At 55.7% G+C, this 13,293-nt stretch overlaps 6 protein-coding genes across 6 annotated transcripts; 3 read left to right on the top strand and 3 right to left on the bottom strand.

The window, feature by feature from the left end:
• Window positions 1-154: 154 nt before the first annotated feature.
• On the bottom strand, window positions 155-969 carry ATEG_02628 (rhodopsin family protein; the record flags this gene model as incomplete). The annotated part of the gene is made up of 6 exons (XM_001211806.1): window positions 155-311; window positions 359-414; window positions 566-590; window positions 642-675; window positions 730-783; window positions 939-969. The coding sequence occupies 6 exons, from the start codon at window positions 967-969 to the stop codon at window positions 155-157; spliced, it is 357 nt and encodes a 118-aa protein (XP_001211806.1).
• A 781-nt stretch (window positions 970-1,750) lies between these two features.
• On the bottom strand, window positions 1,751-2,337 carry ATEG_02627 (dynein light chain DYN2; the record flags this gene model as incomplete). The annotated part of the gene is made up of 7 exons (XM_001211805.1): window positions 1,751-1,815; window positions 1,866-1,935; window positions 1,984-2,010; window positions 2,063-2,097; window positions 2,146-2,179; window positions 2,235-2,263; window positions 2,307-2,337. 7 exons carry the CDS (start codon window positions 2,335-2,337, stop codon window positions 1,751-1,753), a joined length of 291 nt encoding a protein of 96 aa, XP_001211805.1.
• A 304-nt stretch (window positions 2,338-2,641) lies between these two features.
• mrd1 (RNA-binding ribosome biosynthesis protein MRD1) lies at window positions 2,642-5,463 on the top strand (the record flags this gene model as incomplete). Its single annotated transcript, XM_001211804.1, has 4 exons — window positions 2,642-2,869; window positions 2,980-3,702; window positions 3,927-4,199; window positions 4,249-5,463. The coding sequence occupies 4 exons, from the start codon at window positions 2,642-2,644 to the stop codon at window positions 5,461-5,463; spliced, it is 2,439 nt and encodes an 812-aa protein (XP_001211804.1).
• Window positions 5,464-6,427: 964 nt separating this feature from the next.
• Window positions 6,428-8,918, top strand: abaA (transcription factor AbaA; the record flags this gene model as incomplete). Its single annotated transcript, XM_001211803.1, has 3 exons — window positions 6,428-6,881; window positions 6,930-7,106; window positions 7,159-8,918. 3 exons carry the CDS (start codon window positions 6,428-6,430, stop codon window positions 8,916-8,918), a joined length of 2,391 nt encoding a protein of 796 aa, XP_001211803.1.
• A 501-nt stretch (window positions 8,919-9,419) lies between these two features.
• Window positions 9,420-10,435, top strand: ATEG_02624 (aldo/keto reductase; the record flags this gene model as incomplete). Its single annotated transcript, XM_001211802.1, has 2 exons — window positions 9,420-9,564; window positions 9,618-10,435. The coding sequence occupies 2 exons, from the start codon at window positions 9,420-9,422 to the stop codon at window positions 10,433-10,435; spliced, it is 963 nt and encodes a 320-aa protein (XP_001211802.1).
• Window positions 10,436-11,651: 1,216 nt separating this feature from the next.
• On the bottom strand, window positions 11,652-13,258 carry ATEG_02623 (putative protein phosphatase PP1 regulatory subunit Sds22; the record flags this gene model as incomplete). The annotated part of the gene is made up of 5 exons (XM_001211801.1): window positions 11,652-11,668; window positions 11,715-12,117; window positions 12,171-12,245; window positions 12,316-12,834; window positions 12,899-13,258. The coding sequence occupies 5 exons, from the start codon at window positions 13,256-13,258 to the stop codon at window positions 11,652-11,654; spliced, it is 1,374 nt and encodes a 457-aa protein (XP_001211801.1).
• Between the last annotated feature and the right edge of the window lie 35 nt (window positions 13,259-13,293).

Genomic DNA, 13,293 nt, shown 5'->3' with positions numbered 1-13,293 from the left:
GCGCTGTATACGTAATGTTTATATTGATCTCTACCTATACCCCTTTCGTTGATAGCTTTTAATTGATGGATTGCATTGATTAGACGAAGTATCTCGTAGGACATCATTAATGGTAACAAAGCAGGAGAAACGAAGAACATCAAGGCGAACGCCGCTACTTGTAGCTGTAGTTTTGCTGGGGCGGCGGCGACGCGTACTGCTGCGGAGGAGCGCCGCCCTGCGGATACCCGAAGTAGGCCTGCGGCGGCGGCGCCGGACCAGGCATAATGCCGGGGGGTGGTCTTGTGTCCGGTGTGATGTCGGGACGGTCCCTGTGTCGTTAGTCTGCAGTTAACCCAAGAAGGGGATAGATGCATACCGTAGATCTTGGGTGTAGCGACATGTGTAGCATGTGACTTCCTGGTGGGAGTTAGCCTATGATGATCGACTATCTCGCCGTTCGACGATAGATAGAAGCGATGACGCATAGGTACCTTGTATTTATGAGTCGCCAGCGGAATCACAGGCTGAGGTGGATTAGCATGGTCGAAGTCCAGTACACCATATGCAGAATAATCCCACTTACAACAAAGCAGACGGTAAACCACGGCCTAGATCACCATCAGCACATACCCCCATATGGAAGAAAGAAGTTAACCTACCACCGAGTCCGACAATGTCCATTCCAGTGCTGGCCTAGATACGGGTCAGGAACAGGGACGATGACTAAGACCTCGCGTGCAGACTTACAGTTGTAGCAGTATGCGCGGACATTCTCATACCCCTCCAGCATGGACGAGAATTCTGCCTGTGTCAGCGTGGTTCTTCCATCTTGCGTTCTGGCTTGCCCCAACTAGGGGTGTCCTGTCCTCTCCGTATGGATTCACGGATAGCGGGAGTGCCTGGAGCGGAGGTGGAGCGTTCCTCGGGTACTATGGAAGGACATGCAACTGACGTACCGTGTGTGCCAAAGGTGATGCAGATAGCCATGATGGGGCCCCAGTATCGTAAACCGTGTTGAAGATGGTCCTATCGTGTAGAATGCGTCTGGAGGGAACGGTGGTGAAGGAGGCAGCGATGTAAAGATGGTGGCAGTGGCAGTGGACGGAAGGGGAGGACTGCCGCTCGGAGCTGACGTGTGGCGCTGTGGCTTGGCATCTTGGCGCGTCACGTGGATTGGGTATTCATTCAGTCTCCTTTTGTGATATGGATTTCATCAGTGCTGTGTAGACGACGAGTGGTGTTTATTGGGTTGGGTTGGGTATCCAACGTGGTGGATTGTTGTTGAAATAGCTACTTGTGTACCCGTGGTCATTCTACCAGATATACACCCATATCCAGAACAAATATTTAGGGAGAGGATGTACATAGTTTGTCACGCAGGATACTTAGGCACCAATATACCGGAATATATTGGAGTGATTTATTCTGTGGAACTGGACCCGGTCGTATACAACATGGACTTCGCATAGTCGTCTACTCGATATATATAACTGCCCCCAAGCCGATCCCGAGTACACCTAATGTAGATGCCCCGATACAACATGTACGTCAATTAAAAATTCACATTGAACCGAAAAGTTGTTAAAGTATGGGTAAATATATCGCTGAACGAAATGAGAACATGATTAGATCCCGAACCGCCAACCCTCCCGTGGCTATCGCTATCAGGAATAACGGCATTCACCGAGTGTTCGACAGTTGTTTCGACAGTGTCGTCGGCACATCGCAGCTCTCCGTATCACCAAGAGGCATTCAACCTATCTCGCACCTATTGGGTCTTGAAGAGGAGGATGGCGCAGTGTCCGAGGTAGAAGTAGATGAAGTGTTTCGTTTCTAGTCGCAAATCAGCATACTCGTCAACAGTGAGCGACAAGCCTGCGTACCATGCGTCACGAAGCTGCCGAAGTTTCTTCCGACAACACAATGCCATGTAGCGCCTTTGCGGGAATCGAACTGGATACACGTGAGCGACGAACCGCCAGGCCGAGGGGATCAACGGACTTCTCTCTTGATGTATTGAGCAATGTCCTATAAACGATTAGCATTCTCTTTCCATCAACAACGGCGAACCACCACTCACCTTCTCAATGTGATACTTCTCCATTGCCTCAATCGCTACTCAATTAGCCACCGGTCACGTCCAGGAACCCAGGTCATCCATACCAACTTCAACAGCCTCCTGCTGCATATCTTCCGTCTAGGGTCCATATTGTAAGTAAACGTATCCGACTGATATCTCCAGAATCTCATACCATGTCGACGGACTTGATTTGCGCTGCACCTGTGTTAGCCGTCGAGTTGGTCACTTGCGCGGGGCCACTCACGCTCGAGCTTGTCCTTCTTTTCGGTGGCCATTGTGTCGGGTAGGAGGAGGATTCAATCTAGCAGGATGAAGGTACTAGCACAGGAAGAGTCTTGCAGCAAACAATAGAGCGACGCGATCGAGCGACAGCGATGTTTTGCGCGCGATGACGAGGAGCTCCGCGTTATGAAGGGGCACGGACCACCCGCCTCTCCCTCTCACCGCCTTCGGCTCTCGCTTCAGAAAATAAAAAGCTTCAAATTTTTTTTTCCTTCTCTACTTCTTTTCGTTTCTTTTCCATTCAACTCTCCCTGCTGGCCAAGGTGGAGCCACAGGCATTCTCCAAAATACCTCACAATGGAGAACACCAGAGTCTTCGTCTCTGGGCTCCCGCCTACTTTCTCCAATGATCAACTGCGGAAGCATTTTTCCACTCGCTTCCAAGTCACCGACGCTCATGTCTTGCCCAAGCGCCGGATTGGCTTCGTCGGCTTCAAGAGCCCCGAGGCCGCCAAGGAGGCAGTGGCCTACTTCAACAAGACATACATAAAGTTGTCGAAGATCTCCGTGGACATCGCGAAGCCGGTATGTGCATGTGCTCTACTCGTCGCACCTCTACCCACCCCTCTGTCTTTCCTCCCATTGCGTTCGCTGACCGATCAAGGTGGTCTGGAAACTGACCAGAATGGCTATAGGTCGACTCCGAACCTGAACCGAAAAAGCGCAGGAAGGAGAGTGTACCTGATGAACCGTCTACGAACACCCTCAAGCGGAAGCGTGATGGTGAACCGGTTGCGCAGGACCCGAAGGTGCAGGAATATCTCTCTGTGATCCAGCATTCGTCTAATACCAAGACATGGGCGAATGACGATGACATTCCTCCCCCCGCGGCCAATGACACCACGGAAAAGGCTCAAGCTGAAGCTGAAGATGCCCCGCAAGACCTCACCTACGCACAAAGGAAGAAGGCGAAGCTTGGGGGTGCGGAGGACTCGTACGCTTCTGAAAAGGTTGAGGGTGAGCCCATGGTGGTCGATGCTTCGGGAGACGCTCCTGATCCTGAGGCTGCTGCCGGTGAAGATGGCGCCGCTCAGACAGAAGAACAGCCCGTTTCGGATGCCGACTGGCTTCGGTCCAAGACGAGTCGTCTTCTCGGTCTTTTGGATGAGGATGAGCAGGCTGAGTTCGACTCGGCTCCGCGAGCACCGCCTGCGGAGCCTTCGGATACCGGTTCTGAAAATGCTGAAAATGCTGAACCAGCACCGGAGGATACTGCCAAGCCACCTCAAGCACCGGAGGTCGACACGAATATTGAAAACATTCGTCTTTCCGCCCGTCTGTTTGTACGAAATTTGCCCTACGATACGACGGAGGCGGATTTAGAACCCGTGTTCGGCCCCTTTGGCAGGGTTGAAGAGGTTAGTGCCTTTGCGTTTTCCCCTTCCGATACATCCTCCCTATCCCGGCTCGCGCTGGGTCGCTCGCATGATGATCATCCTGATAGGGACATCCGATGCAAAGCATGTGATGTGAACAGGACAAGAGATTTTAGTAGATGCTTCTTGGAGTCTGAAGAGCGATTAATCCCTCATTTGCCTTGTTGTTGAATATTCATTCTGATGGACAAAGCTGATTTGTTCAGATTCACGTTGCCTTTGATACTCGGGTTAGCTCCAGCAAGGGTTTTGCTTACATCCAATATGTGGACCCTGATGCGGCTGTCGAGGCCTACAAGGCTCTGGATGGGAAGAACTTCCAGGGTCGTTTGATGCATATTCTTCCGGCTACGGCCAAGAAGACGTACAAACTTGACGACCAGGACCTGGCGAAGCTGCCCGTCAAGAAACAAAAACAGATCAAGCGGAAGCAGGAGGCTTCCTCGTCTACATTTTCCTGGAACTCCCTCTACATGAATGTAAGTGGGTCACAATCGAACGTCTAGGTGGACCTGCTAACAGCCCCAGTCCGACGCAGTCATGTCTTCGGTGGCGGAGCGACTCGGCGTATCGAAATCCGACCTGCTCGATCCAACTTCCGCGGATGCTGCCGTAAAGCAAGCCCATGCTGAAACGCACGTTATCCAAGAAACGAAGGCTTACTTCACGTCCAACGGCGTCAACCTAGATGCCTTTAAGCAACGCGAACGCGGAAACACCGCCATCCTAGTAAAGAACTTCTCCTTTGGCGTGAAAACAGAAGACCTGAGGAAGCTGTTCGAGCCGTACGGACAGCTCACGAGACTACTAATGCCCCCCAGTGGCACCATAGCTATCGTTGAATTCGCCCGACCCGACGAAGCGCAAAAGGCCTTCCGGGGCCTGGCATATCGGAAACTGGGAGACTCCATTCTTTTCCTAGAGAAGGCTCCCAAGAACCTCTTCGACTCCACGACGGCGCCGCAGAAACCCGTTGTAGAGCCCAAGGCTATCTCGCAAGGATTCTCGACTGCGGAGACGTTCGCGGCGGATGAAGCTGAAGAGCTTGGACCTACTGCAACCCTCTTCGTAAAGAACCTTAATTTCAACACCACGAACGAAAGATTCGTGGATGTCTTCCGCCCGCTGGACGGCTTTGTGTCGGCTAAGCTCAAAACCAAGCCCGATCCCAAGCGGCCCGGACAGACCCTCAGCATGGGCTTTGGCTTTGTGGACTTTAGGACCAAGGCCCAGGCCCAGGCGGCTTTGGCTGCGATGAACGGCTACAAGCTGGATCAACACGAACTGGTAGTTAGAGCATCTCATAAAGGTATGGATGCCGCCGAGGAACGACGGCGCGAAGACACGGCCAAGAAGATCGCCGCGAGACGGACGAAAATCATCATCAAGAACCTGCCGTTCCAGGCGACCAAGAAGGATGTCCGGTCGCTCTTTGGCGCCTATGGGCAACTGCGCTCTGTGCGGGTACCTAAGAAATTTGACCGGTCTGCTCGCGGTTTCGGTTTTGCGGACTTTGTAAGCGCTCGCGAAGCGGAAAATGCCATGGACGCGCTCAAGAACACGCATCTTCTGGGTCGCCGACTGGTGTTGGAGTTTGCCAACGAGGAGGCCATCGACCCGGAGCAGGAGATCCAACAGATCGAAAAGAAAGTAGGAGAGCAGCTGGACAGGGTCAGACTACAGAAACTCACGGGCACTGGGCGCAAGAAATTCACTGTAGGGGCCCAGGACGACGAGCACTAAAGGCAAAGGCCGCGGGCGCCCTTCTCCCTGGCGCGCGGGTTGAGGGCGAGACGGAGGAGATATTAACCCCCTTGCTTGGCCCAGTGGCCGATGCAGCAGCAACACGTTTTCCGCCGTCAAGCCCGACACCTGCAGACGCGTCCTGCAAAGGGCCGCATCTCGTGCAGATTAATTCACACCTTTATCTTCCATCCCATCTCGGGGTTTTTCATATCCTTCTGATCTAGGCTTTTGTACGCCCTACCTCCCCTAGGCCTCTCTATACCCACGAAGAGCACCATTTGTGCACCCTGGATTCGACGCGCTGCCAGGGTGCCAACAGTCTCCGCCTGCATTCCTGGGCTCTATTTGTAAACAATGTCTGCATTCCGAAGGCATCCCGACGAGCGTTGTTGTTGGCCGCTGTGCATTCCTCGAGTGGTCTCTGCCCCAACTCATCCGCCTGTACCTGATTCCCTGCGAGCTCTCGAGGCTCGTCTGGTGCGACGTAAAATCTCCGAACAGACGTTCACTGGATCGTGCTCCCTGAGAGCCCCCTTGCATCGGTTTCCCGTTTGGTCCATCGTGAACTTCCTGTGCTCCTGATTTGCTGCCACAGGGCGGCCTTGTCCCCTTTGACACCATCCGGGACGCGTGAAGCTCTGGGTCCTGGGGATGTTGCCCTCGAGGGGGTAGGGACCCTCTCAACAAGCAGCGTGATCGAGCAATGTAGCTAACAGGCACCACATTGCGCGCTTCTCCCCTTCGAGGGGAGCGGAATGGGGGCCCTATAAACACCATGGCCTTCGCTCCCACATTCTCTTTCCCAGCTTCTTACATTCTCTTCGAGCAATTACGTTCTTTGATCCGCTCTTTGGGTACCGCTGCGTTCTTTCCACAGTAGCAAGCATTTTGCGGTCATCTACAGCTCTCACTCTTTGGAATCTGTCATTCTTTCGAGAGCCTATCTTGGGTGGTCCGCTCCATGGCTACTACTGACTGGCAGCCCGACTTTGTACCTCCGAACCCACCGGCCCTAGAGAGTGTAGGAGCTCATACGGACCGGGCTCTTCAGAATACCTCTGGGAACGTGCAGTCCTATTCAGACAATCTCGCCCCCAACGACGCTACGGGGCGAGATAGTGGACATCTGCAGCCGTATGCTCCCAAGTATCCTCCTCCGCTCCCAATCCCTGCCCATCCTGTCCCTTCGGCTGCGGCCAGCCTGCACCATCAACACATCCTAGCCAACCGATGGCAGCAGAAGAAGCTCCGTCGACTTCAGTCCCTGGGGCCCAACCAGCTGGTTGGTCCCCGTCGGGGAAGAAGCTATCTCAAGTCCCAGAAGTACCTGGAGTACCGAGCGCGGCCTCGACGGGACACGGGCAAGGATGGGGAGCCTGTCTGGTCGGATGAGCTGGAGGATGCCTTCCAACAAGGTGAGCATGGCCCACAGTAATGGTGATGACGATGCTAATGAAGAATAGCACTTGAGGCAAACCCTCCCATGGGCCGGAGAAAGTGGTCCGAACGGGGCAAATCCTACGGTCGAAACGAGCTGATTGCCGAGTTTATCTACAAGGCTACGGGCAAGAGGAGAACTAGGAAACAAGTGTCCAGTCACCTGCAGGTGCTCGACTCGTTCCTCAAGGGAGACCCTGACTGTAAGAGACTATGCACTCCCTGACTCGTTCAACCTCTGACAGCTATCTACAGGGGAAAGACTGGTACGGGAACAGCCGACAGACCGCTCTGCAGCCCAGCCTCAAGCAGCTGGCCCAAGGTGGCGGACCTCCATGGAACACCCCCTGTCAAGTCACTACAATCATCTCCACGCTCCTTACCATGATCCTCTGCGACCTGTGCAGCCTTACGTGGGGGAGCTGCCTCCCCCTTCCTTTGCCCCCAACCCCAACGTCCATGATGCCAACATCAACACCGTCCAGGGTCTCAATTTTGACATGTGGGTCAGTGCACCGAACCAGCCGGACCGCATTGAGAATGCTTTCCATGTGTACACCCGCTTGCAGGGCGACCAGCGCCATCCCGTGGCCCCTTCAATGCCGTTGGAGAACGTCGTCGGGTGGCGGACCTACTTCCCTTATCTGAATTCCCTGATGACGGACCCCACTGCTTCCCTGAACTGCGAGATCATCCTCCTCGAAGCCAACCTCGAGTTGATGGACGACTTTCCTCCGTCCGGTTCGCGGCTGGGGATCCAGCTGGAGCTGGACTTTGCCCATTCCGCTGTGGGCGATGCACCGGTCAGTCAGATGGACAACTGGTCTTGCAGCACCTACATGTATGAGGAGAGCCAGAAGATCCTGGAGGTCAACCACAGCCTTTCAAAGCCGGCTTCGACGAAAGTCAAGCCGCCGTTCGAATCGCTCTGGTGGGCCAAACTCTTCACACAGCTCACGCAGGAGAAGCAGATGGCCGAGAAGGCGGGCCAGCATCATGCGGCGGACGAGCACACGCGGCACTTCTTCCGGACCATGTCTGCGGTGCAGGAGATCCGTGCTACGTCTCCCAACTCCCGTCGACTCTCCAGCCACTACGGCGGCTCCTCGTGCGACGAGAGTAAGCGGGTCGCGATCTTGCTCTGGAAGTTCCGCCAGACGCGGCCTGGGGAGGTTGGCACCACGACCTGGCGGAGACTCTTCCCGCCGCCGGACCGCACGTCCACCAATAGCCCTCGTCCGGCGACGGGCATTGACCTCCCCCCGCTGTCGCTGGACTCGATCCTGCTCAACAAGCCCGCACCCAACGTCTACCAAGCGCCTCCGCCGCAGCCACACGAACTGATGCACCACCACGGCGCGTCGCAGCCTCCTTGGCAGATGTACCCACCCCCGCATGATCACATGTACCCCACGGCGAGCTTTGATCTTCTCAACTCGATCTCGAAGCCGGAGGACGGCCTGGGTGACAAGACGGCGGTCTCGTCGGTGATCGACCCCTTCCCCAATATGCAGCAGCATGAGACCAGCCAGCCGCCCAACCTCAATGGCAGCAACGGCGGTCCGATCATGCTCAACGTGCCGGACATGTCGCTGTCACACCACAACCTGGGCGGATACACAATGGGCCACGAGAGCCACCACTACGTGCCGCCACCGCAGCAACACGGGGTGCATGTCCCCGACAACAACAGCGTTCTGAATAACATCTTTGCCTCCGGACCGCAGTCGTTCGAGGAGCTGGGCCATAACAGCCACGCGGCGTGGTCGGGACCGTCCACGACCCTCCCGTCGGACGTGGGATCCAACAGCTACGGCCATCTCTCCTATCAGTCCGACCAGCACCCGCCGGCGACGCGCGAGCCCCATCAGTCTAACGGCTTCGAGGGCCTGATGGGGACGGATCTGATGGACAAGCTCGTGGGCAACATGCCGGGCGATCCTGGCTTGAATGGGGCAGGCCCCGATCACGCCACATCCGCGTACCCTGAGAACAGCACGGTTGAGGCGGTTTAATGTCTAATATCGGCCTACCAGAGCTATGTATTTGGGGGCTCGTTTAATGATCTTCTGTTTAATGATAATTATGGCTGCAAAAGTTGTACTTGTTCAACTAATATCCATTTGGCTTGTTTGGGTGGGTGACATGGGAGTTTGGCGATTGGAGGGAAGGGTATTTTTTCCATGTTGATAGCAATGTATAGTATCCACTATTCGTCTATTCATGCTATTCTTATAGTCCTCGGTATTCTTCTGAGTGAGTGGCGGAAAAATGTCAAGCGCCTTTAGCCGTTTAGCCGTTATCGATAGAGCAAAACAGCCGCGACGGCCAACTTTAGCCTCAACTCGCGCAAAGTGGTGGAGCTCCAGACGAAGATTTCCAAAGAAGAGGTGGTCTTTTCTCGTCGCCCGCTATTTCTTTCTTCGCTCTCGTCTTCTCTTCATCTTCCTCTTCCTCCTCTTCACTCATTCTCTCTTCTCCATCCTCTTCATACCACGTCCATCCCCTCATTCAAAATGGCCACCCCCACTATCAAGCTGAACAGCGGCTTTGACATGCCCCTCGTGGGCTTTGGTCTCTGGAAGGTGAACAACGACACCTGCGCCGACCAGGTCTACGAGGCCATCAAGGCCGGATACCGTCTCTTCGACGGCGCCTGTGGTACGTTGAGATCGCGCGATCACCAAGTCACCATTTACTGACCAGCCAAACAGACTACGGCAACGAGGTCGAGGCCGGCCAGGGTGTCGCGCGCGCGATCAAGGAGGGCATCGTGAAGCGCGAGGAGCTCTTCATCGTGTCCAAGCTGTGGAACAGCTTCCACGACGGCGACAAGGTCGAGCCGATCTGCCGCAAGCAGCTGGCCGACTGGGGCGTCGACTACTTCGACCTGTACATTGTGCACTTCCCCGTGGCGCTCAAGTACGTCGACCCGGCCGTGCGCTACCCGCCGGGCTGGAGCGCCAAGGGCGACGGCTCCATCGAGTTCAGCAACGCCTCCATCCAGGAGACCTGGACCGCCATGGAGACGCTCGTCGACAAGAAGCTCGCCCGCAGCATCGGCGTCAGCAACTTCTCCGCCCAGCTGCTCATGGACCTGCTGCGCTACGCCCGCGTCCGCCCCGCCACCCTCCAGATCGAACACCACCCCTACCTCACCCAGCCCCGCCTCGTCGAGTACGCCCAGAAGGAGGGCATCGCCGTCACCGCCTACTCGTCCTTTGGCCCGCTGAGCTTCCTCGAGCTCCAGGTTCCCAACGCCACCAACATCTCGCCGCTGTTCGAGCACGACGTCGTCAAGTCCGTCGCCGACAAGCACGGCAAGACCCCCGCCCAGGTTCTCCTCCGCTGGTCCACCCAGCGCGGCATCGCCGTCATCCCCAAGAGCAACAACCCCACCCGTCTCTCGCAGAACCTCGAGGTCACCGGCTGGGACCTGGAGCAGAGCGAGATCGACGCCATCAGCGCGCTCGACATCGGCCTGCGCTTCAACGATCCTATCGGCTACGGCATGTATGTGCCCATCTTCTAGATGAATAGGGATGCCCTGTTATGACGTATATACATACAGATACAGTATATAAATGAATGATGACAAAACAATCAAGAGCACGTAGAACGGCACCATTGTAGTAGATGGTACTACGTAGGTAGTAATATAGTAATATCGGAGTATACGACCTCGGACCGACTCCCGCCGATGATCCATCTCCAAACCACCAATTCAACTCTCACCAACCTCCAACCACCACACCCACAAACCACTGCCAAAATGGCCTCCAGCCTTGCGCGCCTCGCCGCGCAGGCACACTCCATCCACATAACCACAACCCCCATGCCGCGCAACCTCTCCGAAAGCAAACTCGTCCTCTCCGCGCTGCAGCGCTTCGGCGAAGTCGTCACCTTTCGCAATCTCAAAGTACCCCTCCCCCATACCAGTCATCAGGAGCCAGTCTAATGAGAACAGTATGACCCAACAAACACCTCGACGAAACGCACGCGCGCCACAATCGCCATTTTCGAATCCGCCGACGCCGCGCACCGCGCTCTCGCCGCATCGCCGCTGCGCATTCCGCTGTCCTCCGCCTCCGCCTCCACCCCGACCTCCGTGACACACGCCGATAGCAACAGCAACAGCAACAGCGAGAGCGAGGGATATCTCGTCTGCGACATCCAGCCAGCCAGACATAACCACCACTCGGCCATGCGGCGCAGTCCGTTCCACGGGCCGTTCCGCGTCGACCGGGACAGCCATGTGTTTCGCGATCTAGCAGCGAGCGGCGTGCCGGTTGCGGCGTTGGGGGATGTGTCGATGGCGAGGAAAGAGGGCGTGTCGGAGGCGGTGCGGCGGCGTGTGCGGAGGGAGAATGAGCGGTTGGGTGCGGGGAGTTTGCAGGCGCTGTATTTGGAGGGGATGCGGGCGAGGGAGCGAGATGGGTGAAGTCGGGGTGTTGGAATACCTGTCTATTTATCTACGTCTACTGTCTTGTTGAGACGACGGACTGACGGGCTGACGGCGTTGGTCGATTGAGCTTAGCTCTCGACTAGCTGCGGCCGTTCTGCGACGAGAGCTTGATGCGCTCAGCTGTCGCTGTCGCAGAGACGGCGAGTATCGCCGGTCTACAGTCACACTGGTGATATACGCCGGCATCAGATGCTAGCAACAAAAGCTAGCGCTTACGACTACCTTACTAGGAGAATCAATATGTCCTATACCATTATATGCATGTATCGTATATCGTAACCGACTAAACTCGCACGTATGCTGTCTCTGTTAGCACAACCCTCTCCACAAACCCAGGAACACTCACTCGCATCGATCTGCATAATCTGCGGCAGCGCCAGCCGCACCTTGTTCCGGTACACGGCCGGCCCCTTGGTCTGCAGCGGGTTGCCCTCAAAGTACACTGTCTTCAGCTCCTTCTTGTCCTTCAGCTCGCGCTCGACCTCGTCGAAGCTCGAGAGCTGGTTGTTCGACGCCCACAGCTCCTCCAAGTTCGTCAGCGTGCCCAAGTGCTCCAGCTTCGAGACCTGGTTGTTGGAAAAGTCGAGCACGCGCAGCGACGTGTTCGATTCGAGGCCGCTCAGGTCGCTAATGAGATTGTGCGAGAGGTAGAGTTCTTCGAGGTTGCGGAGGGACGAGACGCCGGTCAGACTGGTGAGTCGGTTGGATTGGATGGAGAGGATTCGGAGGTTCTGCAGCCCATCAAGGTTCTACACACGTCAGTAGCCAGTCAGATCTGGTCAAATCAGAGTCAGTAACATACCTTCAACTCCGTGATCTTATTCTTCCCCAGCCAGAGCTCCTCCAGCGACGTCAGCGTATCCAGATTCTCAATCTCCTGCACAGATCAGCGTCAGCATCAGCTTCCACCTAAATCCAACGGGCCCTTAATTCAACGGGAAACGCACGCGAATCCGATTCGCCCCGAGCTCCAAATTCCGCAGCGCACTCAGCCCCTCCAAGCCCTCAATCTTCGAGATCTTGTTCTGCACAAAGTACAGATCGGTCAGTTTCACCAAATGCGCCACATTCTTGATATGTTTGATCTTGTTGAAGCTCAGGTCCAGACTGGTCAGGTTACGGAACTCGTCCAGTCCCTTGATGTGCGAGATGAGGTTGTCGTAGAGATCGAGCTCCGTCAGCGACGCGGCGACGCTGGCCGGGAACTCAATGCGCGTGATCTGGTTCTGTCGCAGACACAACCGCTGTCCGTCGTCAGTTCGCCTCGCCCCATGAGGGAATCCCACCGTCTCCCGTCCGGACACAAACCTGCAACTTGGGGAACCGCTCCAGCCGCAACGCGGGGATGGAACTGATGCGGAAATGCGGGAGATCGATATCCTAGTGGCTCCCTTAGCGACAGAGTCTTCTCTCGCTAAACTGCAACACTGGTACCTCTGTGTTCTCATCTTCTTCTTCCAGGAGATCTAAGGTCGAGACGAAACAAGATCAGCATCGCGTCGCGTCCAAGCGCCTCGGGAAGGAATCGACAGACAGACCCTCATCGGCCTCGATCTCCTCGACCGGCGGCGCATCCGAATCTGAGTATTCCGGGTCCTCGAGCGCCTCGGGATTCGTGATGGTCGCTCGGGGTTCGACGCGGAGCTTCCCGTCCCAGCCTTTGCTGTCTTTCATGGTGGGGGGCGGTGCGGGGTTGATCTCGGGATGAGGGACGAGAGGTAATCGAGGGTTGTATTCGAGATGATATTCTAGATGAGGAGTGTGAGTGTGGGAGTGTGAATCGGGAGAGTCGCTCGGTGTAGGAGGTTGAATGTTGGATGTGGATGGAAGAGAAAATAGTGCTTGGATGACATCGATCGGGTGGTCCGTTCCGCACTTGTCTTCCGTCATCGATGGTGCCGACTCTAACCCATCAACTAGCAACT

Source organism: Aspergillus terreus, genomic scaffold, assembly GCF_000149615.1.
Source record: "Aspergillus terreus NIH2624 scaffold_3 genomic scaffold, whole genome shotgun sequence".
In the NCBI taxonomy this organism is placed as follows: domain Eukaryota; kingdom Fungi; phylum Ascomycota; class Eurotiomycetes; order Eurotiales; family Aspergillaceae; genus Aspergillus; species Aspergillus terreus.
This window is presented reverse-complemented; position numbering and strand designations above follow the sequence as displayed.